Here is a 21,944-nt window from a genome sequence, read left to right on the forward strand (position 1 = left end):
GCACGTTTACTTTTCTCTCTATAGTGTTTTAGCCCTAACTTAACTTGATTGGTAAAGAGCAAAATAATATGAATTTGCACTTTTTTCTACACTGAATGCATAAGTTAGCAAACATGCGCACGCACACGCGCACACACCACTGTACAAAATTCAGTCATGTGACATGAACATAGTGGCCACAGCCCAAAATGAGAGAATAAACAAACATCATCTACTGACACCAGGAGCTCAGTTTCTTAAAGCCAAATTAACACGTTGAAAGCAAATAAACAAATATTTGTCTGGAATTCATTATAGTCAACCCTCTCGGCCAAGTGTTATGTCACCACAGTTGGGCATGAAAAAAACAAGACAACCATCCACTCATCTTGTCTCCAAAACAAAGGGAGAAATTCAAGAGCCTTGATAAGAATAAAATGTTTCTGCTGGCTGATGGCGTGGAAGAAAAGTGAAGAAACTGGTTCATATGTCTCCCTGAACTCAGGTTTGACTCAGGTCATACAAATGACCATATTCTACCCTTTCCCAACTAAAATTCATCCAGTCAATATGTCAGCAGCTGCCTATCCCGGTTACTAGGAAAGAAGGTGTCAATTTAAAAAATCCAAGTAACCTGGTTTGAAATACTAGATATTCTGGGACAATGCTGGGAATAATGTTTTATAAACCCAAGAGTTTAATGTGTCAAATATAATAAATCACGACAATGCTTTTAAAATCTCATATCAACGCTACAAACTACAAAGACCCAAGCTATAAAAATGGAATTTCCAAGAAAGCTTTCAAAGAAAAACAACCAGGTTTTGCAGTAAGGTGCCCTGCTTACACTATATCCCGGAGAAAATGTAGATCACATGCTGCCCTCTAGTGCCGGATGCAAAAAAATGAAATGAATTCTGCGTGTGCAAGGAAAACAGGACTTAAATTTAAAACAGAAATTATCTTGTAACTTCTGAAGGACTTACTGCTGACCTGGGATTGCGTTACCCTTATGTTAAGAGCTCATAGCACTGAAAAGAGCTACGGTGACAGAGGACAAAGGTCGACTAGGAAGAGGCAAAGTGGCAAACAGCACGGGACACATCAAGAGACACTAGACAACTCGAGTTGCAATCAAAATGAGTAGAAAACATTATGGCAGTTGGAAATGTGCGGCTCCTAAATAGACACACACAATACCATTACCAAAATACATCTCAGGGGTAGAGAATGAAAAACAGATGGCTGAGAGCAAGGAAGGTAAAAAGAAGAAAACTAGTTTTTGCCATTGTAAGGCCTCACACTGGTTGATTCAAATTTTACCCAAATAGCTAATATATAAGGTTATGAAATATCAGTAGACAAGAAAGTATCATGTTATATACACAACTAAACAAGGAAACTTCGTGCAACCTTATGGATTTAAAGAGGAGAGCAACATGGTCATGCAGCTTGGAGCAATGGAACCTTCTTACAAATCAGCTCTGGAATGGTAACCTTCAGAGAAACTTTGCTATTGAGAAGAAAGCTGCACTTCCAGGTCTCCCTTGTCCTTCTCCTTAAGTCAGAGAAGGTGAACTTGGATTCTGGCAGGGCAGCAGGTGGCTGATTCAGGACCCTGCCCTGGAGGCCTGGTTCTCTGCATACTTGCAAAGTGTCCCCCTCTGATGAACAAAATAAAATGCAGGGGATCTGGGAGGAAATACTAGAAGGGAGACAACACATCTGGGATGGAAGTACCCATGAATGAGTGTGAACAACATTGCACCAAATTAAAAATTTCTTTAATTAAAAGCACCTTTTAGTCTACCACTAAAAGAGCAAGTAACTCATGAGCCCTCAACATTTTGGGCAAGCAAGGCCTATCTCTGGCGTTCTTATGGGGCAGTGGTCACCACGGTTATGGGGGCTTCTATTTTCTTGACGGAATCAGTCCTGCAATAGATACAGTAGGGGGAGGCAGGATAAGTGCTCCGGTGCCGCTCTGAGATGAGCAACCTCGTAGATTGAGACTTGGTCCCAAATCTGTGAATAATAACTAAACCCACAGGGCTTGCAAATGGAAGAGTCCGGTTAATGGTGGTCACAAGCATTCAGAGGAAGTGATGACAGAAATGCAGTCCCATTTGGTGCTCCAAACTTAATGACTGTAGCTTTCACATTAACCGGCAGAGTGGTGCGACTTTACGGCTGTAAGACTACCTAAGTCTTCCGATCACTTGCTAACCACAGCTATATAACGCTGTCCATTGTGTGTGCCTCTGCAGTTTACAATTCCCAGTGCTTCGCACAGTGCCTGGACTAAACATGTGTTGACTAAATATCTACACAAGGCACTTTCCGGAAGAGTCTTATTTCATCCTGTGAAACAGAGAGGGCGGCCACGGCAGTCATTTCCACTTCACAGGCGAGGAAGTGCCGAGGCTCACCAGGCACCGGCCATGGTCTGAGCACTGTGATTCTATCAACCTATTTAATCTGCACAATATCTGAGCAAGGAAGGTGTGAACAGCATCCTCACTTTACAGAGGAGAAAACCAGGCAGAGAAATTAAGTAACTAGGACATAAATATCAATGCAACTATAACTGGTTATTACTTAGGAATTCACACCAGGCAGCAGGCTCTGGAGGCCACACTTTTAACCACAACTTCCTGCTTTGAGATTCGCCGACCCAATAATATCTCCGTGCTCTGGCCCAGGTAACATGGCAAGTTAATAGCCAGACCAGCCCTGACCGGTTTGGCTCAGTGGATAGAGCGTCAGCCTGCAGACTGAGGGATCCCGGGTTCGATTCCGGTCAAGGGCATGTACCTTGGTTGCAGGCACATCCCCGGTGGGGAGTGTGCAGGAGGCAGCTGATCAATGTTTCTTTCTCATCGATGTTTCTGACTCTCTATCCCTCTCCCTTCCTCTCTGTAAAAAATCAATAAAATATATATTTTTTAAAAAATAGCCAGACCAAGGCTACCCACCCTGTGCTCCCTCCACCCTGCCTCCCTGCCTCCACAGGTTCTGTCCATCACTACCCGCAAAAGCAAAGCCGCCCTGGGCTTCCCCACAAGTCTAACCAATTGGGCAGAGTGGGGATGTGTGCTGATGACCTACCTCTTCATAGGAACCCACGTCAAGAGGCTACCCTCAGAAACAAGACAAGTCAGGGCCTCTGAGTGGAGGCATCCACCGCTTAGAAACCACCAGGTACACGCATACCAACAAAATTACTCCCGGCAACCCACCTGTCAGGTAGGACCAAGCCTCAAATAGGTAACCAGAAGTCTAGTTTAAAACTACAGTTCATAGCTTTTACTGAAGAGGATAGGATGTTTGCATTTCACCCAGCTTGCATTTTAATTAACTTTTCATAACCATTTTAGGTAAACCTCACAGAGCTGGTGCAAGAGCTCTGGTTTAGACATGGATGGGCAATGAAAGAAACACACAGCCTGTCTCATGCGGAGAGATTCCCTGTGAGAAGGGCCTTCCTAAAGGGTGGCCCAGCTTCACACTATGTACTCCAGCCAATGTTTAGGCAGCTGGTCAACCACATTTAAATACATCTGCATTGAATGTGTGGTGTTTCATATGCCACGTAGCAAATGGCTTCCTTAGTCATTCTGCAGAGTGAACATTCGTTTATCTTTCCACACACACAAACTGGAATAAAAGCTTGTATGCCCCTCTATTCCGATTTTCTCTGGGAGGAAATCAGTGAAGCTCTTTATAGAAAGTGAATCAACACACAGAGTGATTTGATTCCAAGCTTTGTCTCCACTTTCAAACACTGAAACGCAATCAGACATTAAATGTGTTAATAAGACATATTTACCAATAAACTTGGTATCTGACTTACCTATTGGATTTCTATCAAAGAACAGTACCGGAGCTTTCAAAATGGACTCAAACATTTTGTTGTGTAAAGCCTGGGAAGAGTTAACTAGGACGTAGAATACCCACAGAGATCGTGCTATGCCAAAAATGACGGTAGCCACAGTTAAACCTGAAACGAAGAAACATCCCTCAGCACAGGGTCTCTGCACTCCCTTCAACAATGCTAAAGGGTGGCAGGCAGCTTATAAAGAGATCACGTATTCTATTCCATAAAGGATCTGGGCTCTATTAAGAGTTTAATGCATTTGCAAGATACATTTATAAAGAATATAAAATAATTTAGTTTTCTCTCAAATAGAAACCACACGGGGGGGGAAATCAGGTGTAAACTACAGTTTCATTCTAGTCTTTCCTAATTCAATTACCTGGTCTATTAAAAACTCAGAAGAAAGACAATTATAAAAAGTAGTTGATCTTCCCTTCTCCATATTCCAAATCTTACTACTTACAACATGTCCCATATTCTAAAATTGTGGTATGTTTTGATAACAGCATATGATATTAACAGGAAAAAGGAGAAATAATTGACCATTTCCTTGTAAAAAATGCCCAAGTGCCTTTAAAGAATATAAAAATACCATCTTAAGTTGCAATTAGAAAACCTCTTAAATAACTGAATTGCAAGAAAATACAAATCATATTTTAACATAATTAACCTGAATGAGGAACTAATCTCACTAAGTGTTTTATATAAATAAAGCATTTTATAGGAACATAATCATTTAAATTATATATTTTATTAATGACATAAATGAATACCTACTATGCACATTAAAATAGCTCTCCTAACATCTCTGGAACTCACAATGCTAAATAAAGTGAGGATAACTTTTGCAATAAATATTCCACTAAGTACTTTTTCCCCCTTCAGATAACACATCATTTGTTCAAACTCTGAAAGCTGGTCAGATTTCTTAATTCCATCAACAGGCATTTTCCGTAGCCCATCATCCTACATGAATATATGACAGAACCATTTCCCTCTTCCTTTAGGTCATCCATTGTCCACCAATATGGAAGGTAAACAGCAAATGGATTTAGATTTCTTAGCGAGTGATCAAAGAAATAAATACCACCTTTCAATGAGTGGATTCTTACAAACATGACTCACTCTAGCTTTGAGGAAAGCATGCATGAGTGATACCTGTGGGGATACTTAAAATTTTAGATGAGGAGTTTCTTTAAAAAGTATGGAATGCTACATATATTCTAAGCACTCTTGTGAAAATGGAGCGCGGTGGTAATGCTGGCCTGTCAAGCCAGATGTTAAATTACTCCCACAGTTGGGAAGGCGATAACATTGTGATCTCGAGGTAAGAAAGAGAAGGCAGCCTAATTCCCAGACACTGGGTTTCTCCCTGCTTAGCTTCCCTCTTAAGTAATTAGTGAAGCCCATGAGATGAGCAGCACGGTGAGGGAAGCTTTGCATACCTGCAAGGGAATAATGCTTTTATTTGGGGGGCCTTGCTGCCAGAGGATTGCATCCAAGTTCAACAAAAGCCAGGGTTTATTCAAACAGTATTGGAACAATCCGAACCAGAGGGTGGGGATCCGTTTCTAATCCCCTTGCCCATCCATATAATAATATAAGATTTAGCTAAAGCAACCTATTAGAATAGACAATAGCCACATATTTCCAGTGGCTGATTTTCTGAATGCTCAATCCCGGTTTAACTTCCCAAATCCAGTACAGAGCAAATTAAGAGTCTTCACTGAACCTCTTTCTTCTAGTAGATTTTTTAAAAAATAATTATTCTAATTAATTCACAGAGTAAATGCGACTCAGACCCTTAATCTGTTAAGACATTACTGAATTACTCCCGGAAGCCTAGTTCCTCACACAGGCTCATTGTAAGCACCTCAGACTCTCATATAATAGACCAAGTGATGACACTTTACCTGAATAAATCCCTAAGTACCAGTTAAGAGACAACTCCTCAGTTACATTTCCTTGTCCATTTACAGTGACATTCCCAGCGCTCTGTTGATTTGCCCTATGGAACAAGGCAGGAAAAATATTAAACCATAGATGGAATTTAGGTAAATACCAAAACAAACAAAATCAAAAACACAAAAAACCCACTTATCCTCAACTTGGGAGACATGTTCTATGCTGGAAGATGACTCCCAGCTCACAGGGTCCTTTGGGTGCCTGTCTACCTTATAAAAATTCAATTTGAATCATGACTTTGAGGTCTCAGAATTGACTGTGAAGACCCTGCTGAGGATCCGACATAGGAGAGACCGGGGGAGGGTCATGGTCCACCAGCAAGAACTTCCTTTTTCTTCAGGGAAACTAAGTGAGGTCTCGAGGAGGAGGAGGGGGAGCAAACCCCACCACCCCCGCTGCTTCTGCGGGGAAGGGAGGCTTCACCTCGATTTTATAGCACCTCCGACCAGACCAGAAATAACTCACCAGTATGACAGCCACCAGTCCTGAAGAACATAGGAAAGCTAGGGCAGGGAAACAAACACACACAACGGTCAAACACTAGCATGACTTTTCAGCTCAAAAACTGTCACTCACTAAAATGAGTAATGGAAAGGCCCCAGAAAACGGGGAGGGTCCTTCAAGCTCAGGTCACGGTTGTGCCAAACCCCACATCCCGGATAGCAACAGGTCAAGTAAGTGCACAGTACATTTTTAAATCTTTAAAAGGCATCCCGTTTTCCCCCCTAGAAGTTCCTCGTAATGGACATGCGACACCAGTAGGCATCACTTTTTCCGATCCCCACAAATAGTACGTTTCAATGCAAATCCAAGTGAACTGCAAAATACAGGAATGTAGTATGAACAGATACGTAAAAATATAAATGTTATTGTAGATATCAAGCTGAGGGCACACAAAAAAAAACGAATGTCCCTAAGTACCTGAGCCACAATGTTGACTAGAATGAGGAGAATGATGGTGAACCAGTGAGCACCGGCTATGAAGTAATTCTTGTAGGCCTTAAGAGCAATTTTTCCTTCCGAACGGCTCTCCTCGGTTACTGCAACCTGTACATTCTCAACCTGGGAACGAAAAAAGCAGTGAGAGACAAAACTTTAAGTGATGCCCAAATTTCCAAAGTTCACTCCATTGGCAAAGCCATGGGGAAACACGCACATCACATGTACTGGTAGAAGTGTAAAATGGTACATCTCCTACAGGGAAATGTTGTATCTCCTACAGAGAGGGCAAATGTGTGTATGATGTGGAAAGATCTAGCCACACATTTGCCCTTGGACCCAGCCATCCCACTTCCTGGAATCTTTAGAAATAAGAAAGTATCATTTGCATGAGGTTATCATTGTTGTGTGTCTTTACTTAGTGCCGTGATTTCCAGCACATGCACAACATACTGGATTCACATATAAATGCAGAAGCAAGTTCCAAAACAATATACAAAACTAGAGGCCTGGTGCATGGATTTTTGTACTGGTGGGGTCCCCCGGCCTGGCCTACAGGAACTGAACTGAAACCAGGTCTCTGACACCCCCCGAGGGGTCCCAGATTGCGAGAGGGTGGTTCTCGGGTGACACACCCCAGAACTGGGCTCCCTCCACTCTGGTTCCAGGTGCGTCACCCGAGAACTGCAGCTGCCAAGTCACTGCAGCTCGGCAGCTCCTACATTGAGAGTCTGCCCCCTGGTGGTCAGTGCATGTCATAGCTACTGGTCGGACGGTCAGATGGTTGGCCAGTCACTTAGGTTTTTATATATATAGATGATAGGGAAGCAATGTATCACTATTAGTGTCACTCAATAATGGAAACATGAAACACAGGAGGAGTTCAAAATATTGGCTAAATACAGTAAACTGAGTCAGAACATCGAAATGGAGTGATCAGAGTTTGAATAACAAGGGAGACTGTATGATCTGAATCAATTTGTTGTAAAGAGTGATTCCTGAGTTTCAAATGTGAGAGACTAATTCGAATACTGAATCATCCAAGCCCTGGATTTGGATGGTAGGGTTCACATATCGAAGAATACAGTGCATATTTTTAAGGAAGATCTAGTGCATTTCTGCAATTCTGTCTGGAGGACTTAGATTACAGATTCACATGATCTCACTCACATGTGGAATCTAATAAGCAAAATAAACTGATGAATACAATAGATCCAGAGACACAGAAGCATGGGACAGACTGTCAAATCTCAGGTCCATGAGGCCACTAAGAGCAGACAGAGCCAGAGCATGTTGCATGATGAGATACTCACAGCTTGGCTCTCTGGGGCACCATCTTTCAACGAGGGTCTAGATGACTGTTGAGACCAAACTGAAGATTCTGAGAAGGTCCGATGCCTCAGTGTGGGGCTTCCTGAAATGGAAGCTTGTTCAGCCTCCTCATTTTCCTTCTTTAAAAGGGAACCAAAATCTACCCCGGATTTCAGGAACTCAGTGTAAGTCCCCTTTTGCACCATTTTACCCTAAAATAAAAATAAAGAATTTGAGATAAATCTATTTGCACATTTGATAATAATAATCCAATGTAATAACTACTCAAGAAATGTTCATTGGTCTTAAATTATGATTTTTGTAAGAAAATTATCGTTCAGTCTGGAATTCTGGTTAACAAATTTAGTTTAATTCAACGCGGGATTGAGCATTCTCTGCTAAACCCTGTGTTAGGTGCTAGGCGATATGAAGAAAATGGGGAATTGTGTGTTAAAAGTGGATATCACTGACATAACTACCATGGCCATTTAAGGAAGCCAAAAGTATAGATGTTGGTGGGAACATCAGAAATCTTTTTAGACAACATGGAAATTGAGATAAGTCTCATCTAATAAGCAGACCTGAAAAGAACACAGTCACTTAGGGAGGATATTCCAGGAAAAAAACAACTTAAAATTGATGTACAAGTGCTCCTACATAGGTAAAAGTCACTCATCAAAGTCACAGTGCCTGCCATGTGCCCCGATGGCTCGAGACCTGTGGGGACTAGCCTTGGACACAACCCATGAGCTGCATCTTCATGGTCTTTACTCTAAAACTGCCCCCCGAAACTCAGGAAGTGCAATATCCCATGTGTTAAAATAATTAAACACACAGTCCATTACACTGGGATGGCCCTAATGCCTCCATAGCCAATGCAAGGAACCCAAAACCTGCCCCAGGATCGATCCACTCAAATCTGAGAAAACAAAACTGAGGAACAAGCACAAGCAGCCAACTAGGCTTTCCCCAGTCAGTCAACCGCTCAAGTTACAGCCAATCAAATAATATTTTTGAACACTTGTGACACTTCATTATATAGTTTCCTGTCCTTACAAAGTTATATAAAAAATATGCAGATGTTGCGGACTGAAAGGTCCCAGGTTCTATTCTGGTCAAGGGCATGTACCTCGGTTGCAGGCACATCCCCAGTAGGAGGTGTGCAGGAGGCAGCTGATCGATGTTTCTCTCTCATCGATGTTTCTAACTCTCTATCTCTCTCCCTTCCTCTCTGTAAAAAATCAATAAAATATATTTTTAAAAAATATGCAGATGTTTTCACTATTTTCTCACCCTGTGGAGTAAGACTTAGCTGACTTACTCAGCAGTAAACAAATACTGGGCAAAATCCCAGGATGCAAAACAAATCAAAGGTCAGCCCTGGTTAAGGCAGATCAGAAGGAAAAAGGCCCAGCCCTCCTGGTGTCCCCCTCATTCCATCCCCCCAAGGTGGGCCACCAAGAAAAACCCAGCGAAGCCTTGGGAAACGATCTGATACTGCAGAATTAGGAAATTATGCATGATATAGTACTGTGTCCTGTTCCACTTGCGAGGCAACATGCATACACCTCACTTAATGAAATTACCACTTTTTACTTAGCACCTGTGAGATGCACAGGGAAACAGCTGATGGTATAGACACAGCAATTTTACTCAGCAGCTAAGCACTGACAACTCCAAGAGGGGATGGTGAGGGGTGGGGGGGCAGGCAACCCCTCTGGTGTGAGAGAGGGGCCAAGTGAACAGTAAGGATGAACCCAACTCATCCAGGGTGCTCACCAGTGGACACACGTTTAGACAGTACTAATGTCGGGGGTGATGTCCTCAAAGGAAGCAATAAGGGTACCCCCAAAACACCTGGGGACTAGCTTAACAGGCTATTCTCCTGCCCTGATTCTGTACTCACAATACTGCCAACACTGGGGTTATGTACCATAGTAGTTTCACCCCCTCTTCCCATGAACTTAATGGTTCTCAACTTGGAGAAATCTGAGCTCCTTATCCCTGGAGGAGTGGCGAAGAGTCAACACAGGGAACTGCCTTTTTATATTGGTCCTTAGGAAAGAAATTCCAAGGCCTGTTCGAACAGAACAGACGAGGGTTAACAATGGAGGTGCTGAGGCACGAATACCAGCAAGCCAAGGAGTGATGTGCTGACCACTAAGACCTAAAAATTCTCACCACCCCACCAAGCATGCTAGCTGTTTGGGGGCCACCATTCATCCCCCAACAGATACGTTCAAGTCCTAAACATGATACCTGTGTATGTGACCTCATTTGGAAATAGGGTCTTTGTAGATGTAATCAAGTGAACGTGAGGTCGTATTGGAGTAGGGTGGACCCTAAATGACTGATGTCCTTATAAAGAGAAAGAGAAGAGACTCAGACAGACACAGGGACAACACCGCATGAAAATGGAGGCAGAGACTGAAGTGCTGCGTCTGCAAGCCAGGGACCGCCAAGGATGGCCAGCAAAGCACCAGAAGCTGGGAGAGGCAGGAAGGACACCCCCCACCCACCCCACGCCACCTCAAGCCTTCAGTGACACTGTGGCCCTGCCAGCACCTTGACTGTGAACTGTAGCCTCCAGGACAGTGAGATTAAATTTGTTTTAAGCTACCCAGCTTGTGATATTTCGTTGTGGTGGCTCTAGAAACTAATACAACACTAGACTAAGGGCATCCTTCCGTCTTCTGAACTTTACTGAGACTTCTCATCGTTTCTGCTGGTGCCTCTCCAGTGAAATCAGAGGGATCTTTTACAGTCAAGCCTCAGCCCACACACTCCTCTGCTCTGGACTCACTCAGCCCACCTCCCTGCTCACTTGGCCTCAGCCACACCGGCCTCTCTGCTTGTTCCTCCTAGATCAGTTCCTTCCTCAGCAGCCTGCCACTGGACCCCTTGCCCAGATGCCCTGCCCCTAGTGACTACCTGGTCAGCACCTTCATGGCGCTCCGGTCCCTTGAGACACCCTTCCTTGGGGAGGCAGTCATGACATACCCACCCACTATCACTTTCGTCACATTTATCTATTCCCAGAAGGTCAGAAGTCCCATGATGGCAGGGACTTACTTGTGTGACAGCTGCATGGGTTCCCACATGTATCGGGCATGCAGAAAATCCTGTGCAGTGAGACTAGCAACCAACTACACCAGGAGCATGGGTGTCTCAAACCAGGGGGGGCTCGACTACCCAACCACACTTCTGTCATTAATAGAAGACACTCTTTAGGGAATCTGCATAGAACAATCAAATGGATACAAACATGTCTTCATATCTCTGATTTCCAAAGAACATACTTCAACTTAAATCGTGGAAGAGGAAAACAAAACGGCCTAAATGAAATAGCATCATAACCCTAAAACAGTTATAATTTTTTTTTTTTTTTTTTACTTTTCTATTGATTTCAGAGAGGAAGTGAGAGGGAGAGATAGAGCTCACAAACCTGGGCCTAGTGCCCTGAGCAGGAATTGAACCAGGGACCCTGGTCGAAGCTCAACCTCTGAACCACACCAGCCGGGCTAAACAGTTACAATTCAGTAAGAGAGGCAGCAATTTTTAGACTGGGGAATATGGCTTAGGATATAATAGTGACATTTCTGCGTGTCTTGGGATTCATCCTCAAAGGCTGGACAGAAGCTCTGAGAAGAAAGGGATGGAAAAGTGAGGAGGAAGAGCGAGTTTACCAGAACCATAAGGACAGTGACCTACTGGGAGGCCCTGCCTTCAACACGCCTGAGAGCTAGCAAGCTCTCAGACTTCTAGAAATTACTTACATCTTTCAATATCAGAATCTGACTTGCAGCTTTTAGGTACTGCAACTGGTGAGTCACTAAGATTGTGATCTTCTCATGCAAGGTTTGACAAATACACCTACAAATGCAAGAGGTACAGTATGCAAAAACACATTAATGGGTACTCCAAATTGAAAAGCATACATTCTGAAAACATAAGGGGACAAAGACAACACAGTAGTCAAAGATCTGCGGTTTAAATACAAATACAAATCAATGAAACCAACTGGGTCCTCAAATTCACCAGCAGCAAACTTGAGTCTAGCGCCACAAAGAAATTCTAAAAAGCAGTCCAGTGCAGGAGGTAGCTAATGCTAAATGTTGTTGTTATTTTTTTCCCACCTAAAACTCAGATTAACAATTTATGTATTTCATGCTGAAAAACAATTGAGCAATACCAGGAGTCCAAAACCTGAACTGAAATACTCATTATTTTCTCCCTGTGTAGGGCTAGGAGAAGGAGGGAGCTGTGTCATATAAGAACGTGAACATTTCTCTTAGATGGCTTCCTGGGTGAGTGTTTATGATTTATGGTGTACATATTAAGCAAATGAAAGCAGTCTTAGATTCTCGGTAACCTTGGCCAGAGTGCAAGTGTTAGAAACTTCTTCCTAAATAACATTAGAGAGAAAAATAAATGCTAGTTGCAGCCTCGGTGGGTCCCTACAATATTCCCAGTCCCATCTGGGAGGCACATCTAGGACTGAAAACCTGCCGAATATGAAAATGAAAGAACAGGACTCAAATGGCCCAAATCACAGCGAAAATTACCCTGTGGCTCAAAGGACACGTCTATTCTTTTATGAAGAGCCATCTCAGTATTCAACATTGGAGTTGCTGTTTTTACAATAACCCCTCAAAGTGCTCCTACATTTAAATGCCGACCCCTTGGAACTCAGACCCAGCTGCATCCTACAATGGTCTACAACCCCACCAGGTAAGCAAGTAGGGGGTAAGCAAGTAGTGACCACAGGCAGGGCTCTGGGCACACACTTTGGTTGCCCGCGTCACACACTGAGCAAATCTCAGGAACATGGCCACAATTCAACCTGCTGGACTAGGTCAGAGCAAGAGTTTTGGAAGCACACGGAATGCAAAGAACCTTGATTGCCATTTCAGGCCTGAAGCAGGAAAGCTGAACTGAGCAGGCATCCGTGTGGGAGATCTGATTAGGACAGACCCGAGGAACTCATGATGCAGGAGGTGGGGGTCTGGTGTATGGGACTCTCTAATACACAACAGGGGCCGTGATTACAAACAGATTCGATTGATATCGTTTAACCTAAGGGTCCCCCTAATCTTCTGTATGTGACAGAATCCACTTAATGTTTACCACATATAGTTGTAAACCTCACAAACCTTAATAACCTTGGGTAAAGAGTCATGACTGAAGTAAACTGTTAGTGGCAAGTAGAAGTGTAATTCATTCACTTTTCATACAAAACCCTTCACATTACTAAGCTTCAACACAACCGCCATCTTTCATAGCGTATTGTTCAATCCAATTTTCTAACTCATTGAGAGCATTCCGCAGCTGCTGCTGAGTGATTTTCTAAATTGCATTCGTGCTCCCTGCCCTAAGTTTCCCTAAAGAACGTGGTTCTGATTAGCAAACAACAATTTTAACAAGCTTGCTTCTATCAAGAGTATATCCAAAGTCATTAAACCCAAGAGGTGTGAGAGGACTTTATAAATGCCTGTGTTTGCAGAGCTTAGGAGCGCTCTTGTGATAAGCACACTGACACTTAACAGTTAAAACCCTCCTCCCGCCCAGCCAGCGTGGCTCCGTGGTTGAACGCCGACCTACGAACCAGGAAGTCAGGGTTCGATTCCCGGTCAGGGCACTTGCCTGCGTTGTAGGCTCAATGCCCAATATGGGACATGCAGGAGGCAGCTGGTCAATGATTCTCTCTCAACATTGATGTTTCTCTCTCCCTCTTCTTTCCTCTCTGAAATCAATTTACATAAAATAAAATTTGCTGTTTTAATCATCACCGCCATCCATCTCGAGAACTTTTCTCCACTCCAGTAACTAAGCACATGTTACAGACACACTGTGGTGTACAAATGTTAAGGGACCGGCCGGCCCAGCAACACGTGCTTAGCGGGTGACCTCAAATCCCAGTTCCTCGTGCCCAGGCCCAGAGCTGTCTCACACTGTCTCTCTCACACTGCTGACTCTGCTCGAAACTCTTTACTTCACTAACTAGGGCCTGTTTTGAAAGAAATGTGTCATTTCCCCACCTCTACCCCCAATTTCTCACAGATGCCTTAACCCCCTGTACCTAAGAATTTGGTGATAGGACCTATAAAGTAGTGATTAAGTCAAGATGAGGACGTGAGGGTGGGCCCTGATCCAGTGTGACTGGTTTCTTTAGAAGAGCAGGTTAGGACATGAGAAGAGTGACCTTGGGGGTGCAGGTGGACAGAGGGAAGAACACAAGGACAGAGAGGAAGACGGCCACCCACAAGCCAAGGAGAGAGGCCTCAGAAGAAATCAACCCTGCCAACACCTTGATCTTGGACCTCCAGAACGATGAGAAAACCAGTTTATGTTGTTCAAGCCCCCCAGCCTGTGATTCTTTGCTACAGCAGCCAAGTGTCTGTGCCCTCCAAAATTCATACATTGAAACCTAATCCCTACTGTTATGGTGTTGGAGGTGGGGTCTTTGGGAGGTGATTAGGTCATGAGGGTGGAGCCCTCAAGAATGGGATTAGTGCCCTTAGAGAGGAGAGGAGAGAGAGCTGCCTTTCCCCTTCCACCATTCGAGGACACAGCAAGGTGCGGAACCAAGCAGTGGGCTGTCACCAGACAACAAATCTGCCTTGATCTTCGACTCCCCAGTCCCCAGCACTTAGACAAATAAATTTCTATCCTTTATAAGCTACCCGGCCGATGGTATTGTTACAGCAGCCTGAACACATACAGTCCTAACAAACTAATACAGGGCCTTATGGTGAGTATTTCCAAAAATAGCTTTCCCTCTGCTGCACAGGCTGCACCCTCCAGTGAGGACATGGCTGCTCTGCTGTTCCTTTCACAGGCCCTGCTTCTTCAGACCTCTACATCTCTGACTCTACTGTTCCTTTTAGCAAAAGGAACTGAATCCTAGATTCAGTCTCCACGCACCCCTCCCAGCCTGAAGGACCACAGGGGACTTCCCACCAAGGCCAGTGCATAGTGAGTTTTCCAATCTAAGCTACCCCCTTTTACTTCCTTATAGCATTTGTGATCCTTTATCAAAGCCCTTTAAGTCATGAGGGTAAACTTTTCCCCATGCATTTGTCTTGACAAACTGCAAGTAGAGACAAATTCCTTAGGGGCCAAAACAAGATCTAAACTTCTTGTTCTCCTTTCTTCTATCCAGTATGGGCCCTTCTCCTCTCTAGCTTATGTACTCCTTTGTAAACTAAAGATGTTTTGTGCAGTAACGTTTGTAAAAGCCTCTATCTCAGTGCACACAGTAGGGATTCAGTAAGTGCAACTGAAAGGGCTCCTTGGCTTTAAGAGGGTAAACAGCGGCAAGGTAACGGTGATGGAGATGTGGAGGCTGCTTTAGTAAAAGCAAGTTCACAATGCTTTCGAAAAGGCCAGCCTAAAGTTCACGGGAAGCATCAGTCAGCACCCATTAGGTTATGGCAGTGGCCATCAAACTGCGGCTCGCGCGCCACATGCGGCTCTTTGGCCCCTTGAGTGTGGCTCTTCCACAAAATACCGACTTCTGCACATGGACCACGAAGTTTCAATCGCACTGTACATACGCGCCCACACGTGGTATTTTGTGGAAAAGCCACACTCAAGGGGCCAAAGAGCCGCATGTGGCTGGCGAGCTGCCGTTTGCCAACCACTGGGTTATGGTATTCAAAAAAGAGAGTCAGATTGCTCTAGCTCAGTGCCTCAGCAGCTAAGCAAAGCCAAAGAAAACACATTCCAGAAACACAAAGTGACAGGCAGGAATTAAGCCAGATTCTAGATTCCTACTTTCAAATTCAATTTAACCCTACATTTGTGGGTATTCCAACCTACAGAATATGCATAAGCCAACAAGGTCTCTCTGTGGAAGAGCAGTGTTGGTACTGAAAATGTGCCTTTTAACATGCCCAAAACAATGATGGAGCAAAAGAACTGGCAAGCAAGTACCAGGTCGCTGAGTCCCACCTTAGATTTAAAATCTGTACATCGTCTTTCTAATTCTGGGGTCCAGGTCCACCAACAGTATCGTGATTAAAAACCACAAGTGTATGTGGGGGCAAGGGGGAGGGGGCAGACAACTTGCCATTTATTTCTTAACTCCCTAAAGCATGTACTCCACTCGCCTCCACACACGGTAAGCACCTTCTGTCTTTTCACATCCTGACCCCACGTGTTTGTGCAACAGTTCTCTAAAATGCACCTTCTTAGGAGAGGAGGGAAGGGGAAAGGGGACATCAAAACAGACGCACAGGATCTTCTGGGGCACAGGGTGCTTGGCAAGCAGAAATGACATAAAACATGAGGAAACTCACTGCTGGAACAAGTGCCTGCCGACTTCTGCATCCACGGCGCTGAGGGGATCGTCCAGGAGGTAGATGTCTGCATCATAATACACGGCTCTAGAAAACGAAAGAGATATCAGACAGCGAGACACTTCATCTCTGAATCACAACAGGGCTCAATGATTCAGATGATGTTCATTCCAAAGCCAAGGAAACGGTCCGGGACAAGCGCTTCACTAAGCACCGACACACAGCGAGGGGTCTGCGCGGTCGCCGCCCCCAGGAGCAGCCTAAGAGGCACGTGCAGAACGACCACCAAAACGGGATTTACCTTGCGAGGCTAACCCGGGCCTTCTGCCCTCCGCTGAGCGTGGCTCCCCGATCTCCTATCACAGTTAGGTCCCCGTCCTCCAAAAGCTCGAAATCCTACATAGAAAAGCGAGGGGGGGGGGGAGGGGGGGAGAGAGAGAGAAAGACTTAAAATGTGTTCTCCCACTGTCATCCTAAACTTTCAGCATTAGTTCTTCATTCATGAATTTGAGCAACGGCAATGGATATATTTCAAAGTGACTAAACGGTAACCTTGAACCTCTCAGGGCATTGTGTTTGCCTTCATCCTGTAGTTTTTCAGTGTTTATGCATTTAACCACTTTAACAGATATTTGTTGGGCATCGGCTATATGTCAGACATTGTAAGGGCACAATGAATTCAGCGCAGGGAAGAAAATAATCTCTCGTTTCCAAAGTGAGAAACTGACATCAACAATTAACATGAGTGCAAGTACTAAGTACTAAGTACTAAGAAGAAAAAGGGTGCTCTGCTGAGAGGGACAGAGTGAAGGAGGGAAAGTGGAGGGCTCTGATCAGAGGGTAGGTAGATACCTGTCAGAGCCTGCACAGATCTGCACAAAATGTATTCCATGCGGAGAAATGAGCGAGTGCAAAGGCACGGGGCAGATGCACATGCAAGGTGTTCAGAGACTGGCAAAGAGGCCAGGAGCAGAGGAAGTAAAGAATGGGGGGGGGGGGGCATGATTTCACTCCAAGTGAAATGGGAAGGGAGTATGAGAAAGGACTGACATGATTTGTGTTAGGTTTTTTAAAAGTACATTTTTATTCCTCCGCCCCATCACCCCGCCCCGCCCCCGCCCGCCCCCGAGAGAAAGGGAAAGGGAGAGAAAGAGAAGCATCCCAGGGAGGAGGCAGCCCATGGATGTTTCACTCTCACATGGACGTTTCTGCCTCCAGCCCGGGATCAAACCCACAACCCAGGCATGTGCCCTGACAGGGAATCAAACTGGCCACCTCTTGGTGGATGGGTTGACGCTCAACCAACTGGGCCACACCAGCCAAGGCTTTATTAGGTTTTTTTAAAAATCGCTCCTGCCTCTTTGTGGGAAACAGACTGCCAGGAAAGGGGCAGGGAAAAGGCATGATGCAGGTTGAGGCTATTGCAATAATCTAGGTAAGAGACGACAGTGGCACGGACCAAAGTGGGAAGAGTGAAAATGAAGAGAAATTGCCAAATTTCTGAACAAATGTCAAAGGTAGAGCCTGTAAGATATGCTGGTGAAATGGGGCTATGTTGCAAAATAAAGAATTGAAGAAAAGAGGAAGAGTACACTGCTTTTGGCATAAAAAGGGGAAGAACAGGAAAGCGTGTTTATGGGGTAAAATCAACACTTTGCTTATGGGAAAGCTGCGATACCCATTGGTGATGACAGGCTGCGGCTGAGTGTGCCAGCGCTGGCGTCTGTGCCGGAGACGCACAGGTGAGAGCTGGAGCACACAGCGGCTTGCCGAGGCACAGGACTCATTTTATCAAGAAGCAAGTGTGTCTTAACTGGCCTTCAGGCTGCTCTCGGTCTCAGCTTCCCACTTTCAGAGAAAGGATGACACCTGACCCATGTCCTCACAGTGATATTTCAGGCACAGTGAGAGAGTGACAGACAAGATCTGTACAAGAAATAAAAGCAGAAAGAGCAGTCTAGGCAGAAAAAAAAAAAAAACAAAGTGTGCTCCAGGGACAGTAAGCAGAACATTTGGACTAAGTAGATACTTGTTCCAAGCAAAACAGGAAAAATGCAAAGCTGAGAAAAACAAGAAGTTTTGATTTGAGAATCTGGGGATCTATCAAAAGTTGTATTTCAGTAGTATTTTAAAAATGGACAAATCACATGACCTAGGGGAAAAAAGGGTGAAAAGGACATCCCCAAAATGACAGGATAACCATCAGGTCTAAATTACACATTTTATTAGAAGATGTTAATTAGATTACCCATAATTATCACTAGGCAGAACCTGGCATCAACAAGCAGAGGTTGCGGGGAGTTTACTGGCTCTCTACGAAACCTCTCGAGCACAGACCTGGGGCACAGCAGCACCTTCCTGCCAATGCAGCCTTCGTTCCTTTGTCTCTACTGTGGAAAATCTGGGGGAGTAAGCAAGTGGCACATTGGGATCTCCACGATAAACAAGTCCTTTTTCTCCCTAAGTCTCATGTCCTCTCCCACAAAATGTGCTGCAGAAACCAGAATTGCTAAACTCAAGGATGCTGTGAGGCCGAAACCGGTTTGGCTCAGTGGATAGAGCGTCGGCCTGCGGACTGATAGGTCCCAGGTTCGATTCCGGTCGAGGGCATGTACCTGGGTTGCGGGCATATCCCCAGTAGGAGATGTGCAGGAGGCAGCTGATCGATGTTTCTCTCTCATCGATGTTTCTAGCTCTCTATCTCTCTCCCTTCCTCTCTGTAAAAAATCAATAAAATATATTTAAAAAAAAAAAAAAGGATGCTGTGAGAATCAAGAGTAAGTGTATGAACGGCCTCTACAAACGGAAAAAGATGCATGCATTAATTTTTTGCTATGGGTAACTGACACATATCAAACCAACAGTGGGAACTCGTTCCCATTCTGATTCCATGTGAACCATAATATGCAAAGCACACCACCAAAAGGAGAGAAAAAGGGCGTCGGCATCATAACCCCTGTCCTGACAGCCCCCAGACACACCTGCATGCGTAGCGCTCACTTGCACTGCATCAAAGGAAAGAGGGCGATGACTCGATCATGAACATTCGTTAACATTTCATATTATTTCTTTGTTGAGCTAAAATGTTAGTACCATCTCTTGCTTTGGTTGTCATAAAAAAACAATGAGCCATTCTAAGACAGGGTCGCAGCCTCCTGGGAAAACACACACACCACAGTTTACTTGGCCTGTTTCACTGCTGACAACCCTTGCAAAGTGTTGTTAGTTTTTATGCCTTGATTTCACATTGTTCTGCTTTCCTGAATACCACCAGGATGCAGCACAGCCATCGCAGCCTTTTTCTAGAAAGAGCACTTAAAACCCACTCTTAAAACCCACTCTCTGATTTACCACAGTTAGGAAATAAGAAGTGGGCTCTCACCGAGTCTGGGAGAAGCACTTCAAGTGTGTTTGCTGACTCTGCAAACTATTTTATAGACCAGCCTCAGATGGGAAAAACATTTCAAAGGATTTGAAGGAACACCCGAGTCAAACAAATTTCCTAGCCATGATGGTCGGATTTGGTTAGGGCAGCGGTTTTCAACTGGTGTGCCACAAGAATTTTTAAAATATTCAATACCTGACTAGTTAGTAAGGGGCACCGACCTCTTTTTCCTTAACCCATCAAAAAAAGAAAAAGAAAATGACAACAGCCAACATAACATAGCTATCCAGTGTGCACGTATCAAAATTACACCTATTTTTTGTCAGATCAGCAAAAAACATAGTATGTTTCTTGGTGTGCCGCAGAATTGTATCGATTACTTCATGTGTGCCGTGAGATGAAAACAGGTTAAAAACCCTGGGTTAGAGGGAAAAGCTGTAGTGGACCGTATATTACGATTCCTCCTACTGTTAGGAAAGTTTTCTTATATTAATTTAACAATTTCATTTACAGTGATTTTCACTGAAAATCAGACACGCAAACCAGAAAAAATAAATAGAAAACAGCTACGGTGATTTGATGCCATAGGATCAGAAACACATCCAGTGCCTTTTAGTGACAGTAGGAACTTATAGGAGAAATATCCTGAGCAGACTGCTGGGATGGTTATGAGGCCAGAGCGAGGCCCTGGCCTTGGGGAGCGGGCCCAGGTCAAACAGCAGGCGTCCATGGGTCCACTGAGCCTCTGTTCATAGCCTCTCCTCCATCGGGAATTGCCCTTCCCATCTTCCCAGGCCCAGCTCAAATGCTCTTCCATGAAACCATCCCTGCGTTTCCCCCGTGAGAAAGTCATCTCGCTCTCTACTGGGTTCCTAAGACATTGTCTATACTTCTGCTTCATATTTTCTATGCATGTATATGGCTTCTCTCCCCATTAGTCAGCTCCTGGATGGTGAGGTCTAGGTGCCAAGCACTGTTCTGGATGCTGTATATTGACTATCTCTACTCCTCACAAGCTGCACACACAGTAAGGACAGTCGGGGCTCCATATCTGTGGGTTTCCTATCTGCAGACGGAACCAGTCCTGGATGGGAAACAGAATTTTTCAAACGGGGCTGAGAATCCACAGATGCGGAGGGCCAGCTGTACTCAGTGTTCCACACCATTTTATACAGGTGGGACGTGAGCATCGTGGAGTTTTACATCAGCTGGGGTGTCCTGGAGCCAATCCCCCGCCCCCTCCCCGATATGAGGGGCAACTGTATTAAGCCCCATTTCACAGACAAGGAAACTGAGACGAAGTGAGGTGCGTAATTGGTCTGAGGACTGTCAGCTGTTAAATGGAACAGCTGAAATCTGAACCAAGCTCATCTCAATTCATAGACTTTTGCTCTTCCTTTCGCTACATGCTGCCCCCAGTGGTTACAGAAAAATATATTTGGAATGAAGGCAACACTAAAACAGCTCAATGACTAAGTACCAATAAACTTAGTCTCCTTATTTACATTAGCCTCATGTATCCCTTCTGTACTCATACTTTAATAAAAATATTTCTATTATTGATTTCAGCGAGGAAAGGAAAGGGAGAGAGAGAGATAGAAACATCAATGATGAGAAAGAACGATTGATCAGCTGCCTCCTGCACACCCCACACTGAGAAATGAGCCCACAACCTGGGCATGTGCCCTGACCGGGAAGCGAACCTGTAACCTCCTGGTTCATAGGTCAACACTTAACCTTTGTGCGTCACCTGACTTAGAGAAGATCACAGTGCAGCCCAACCCTGCAGGGGCCTCCTTCCCACTGGAGTCTGTGTGCCACACAGACACCCTGAGGGTGGGCAGAGCCCCAGGACACTACCCCATTGCTGCTCCAGTCATCCCTGTGGCTGTAACAAAGGCATGGGCCCCTAGAAAAAATGCTGAATAATAGCCACTGTCCCAACACCTGCTTTTCTCCAAAGATGCTCAAACATTGGGGGGGAGGGTGCAGAAAGATGGCCTAACCCAGTGATGGCGAACCTATGACACTCGAACTCATTTTTTTTGGTTGATTTTTCTTTGTTAAATGGCATTTAATTATATAAAATAAATATCAAAAATATAAATCTTTGTTTTACTATGGTTGCAAATATCAAAAAATTTCTATATGTGACATGGCACCAGAGTTAAGTTAGGGTTTTTCAAAA

At 44.5% G+C, this 21,944-nt stretch overlaps 1 protein-coding gene across 3 annotated transcripts in view; it reads right to left on the reverse strand.

The window, feature by feature from the left end:
• ABCC4 (ATP binding cassette subfamily C member 4) overlaps positions 1-21,944 on the reverse strand; it is a 237,282-nt gene that overhangs the window by 124,984 nt on the left and 90,354 nt on the right. For 2 of the 3 annotated variants that reach the window (XM_059684966.1, XM_059684968.1), the window contains 8 exons: positions 16,673-16,767; positions 16,372-16,458; positions 11,848-11,944; positions 8,074-8,283; positions 6,743-6,883; positions 6,287-6,324; positions 5,770-5,864; positions 3,833-3,979 (listed from right to left, as the gene is read on the reverse strand). In XM_059684966.1, the coding sequence (XP_059540949.1) occupies positions 3,833-3,979; positions 5,770-5,864; positions 6,287-6,324; positions 6,743-6,883; positions 8,074-8,283; positions 11,848-11,944; positions 16,372-16,458; positions 16,673-16,767 (910 nt within the window). The remainder of the gene's footprint in view (positions 1-3,832; positions 3,980-5,769; positions 5,865-6,286; positions 6,325-6,742; positions 6,884-8,073; positions 8,284-11,847; positions 11,945-16,371; positions 16,459-16,672; positions 16,768-21,944) is intronic. The other variant, XM_059684967.1, reaches the window with a different exon arrangement.

The sequence above is a fragment of the Myotis daubentonii genome, chromosome 2 (genome assembly GCF_963259705.1).
Source record: "Myotis daubentonii chromosome 2, mMyoDau2.1, whole genome shotgun sequence".
Classification (NCBI taxonomy): Eukaryota; Metazoa; Chordata; class Mammalia; order Chiroptera; family Vespertilionidae; genus Myotis; species Myotis daubentonii.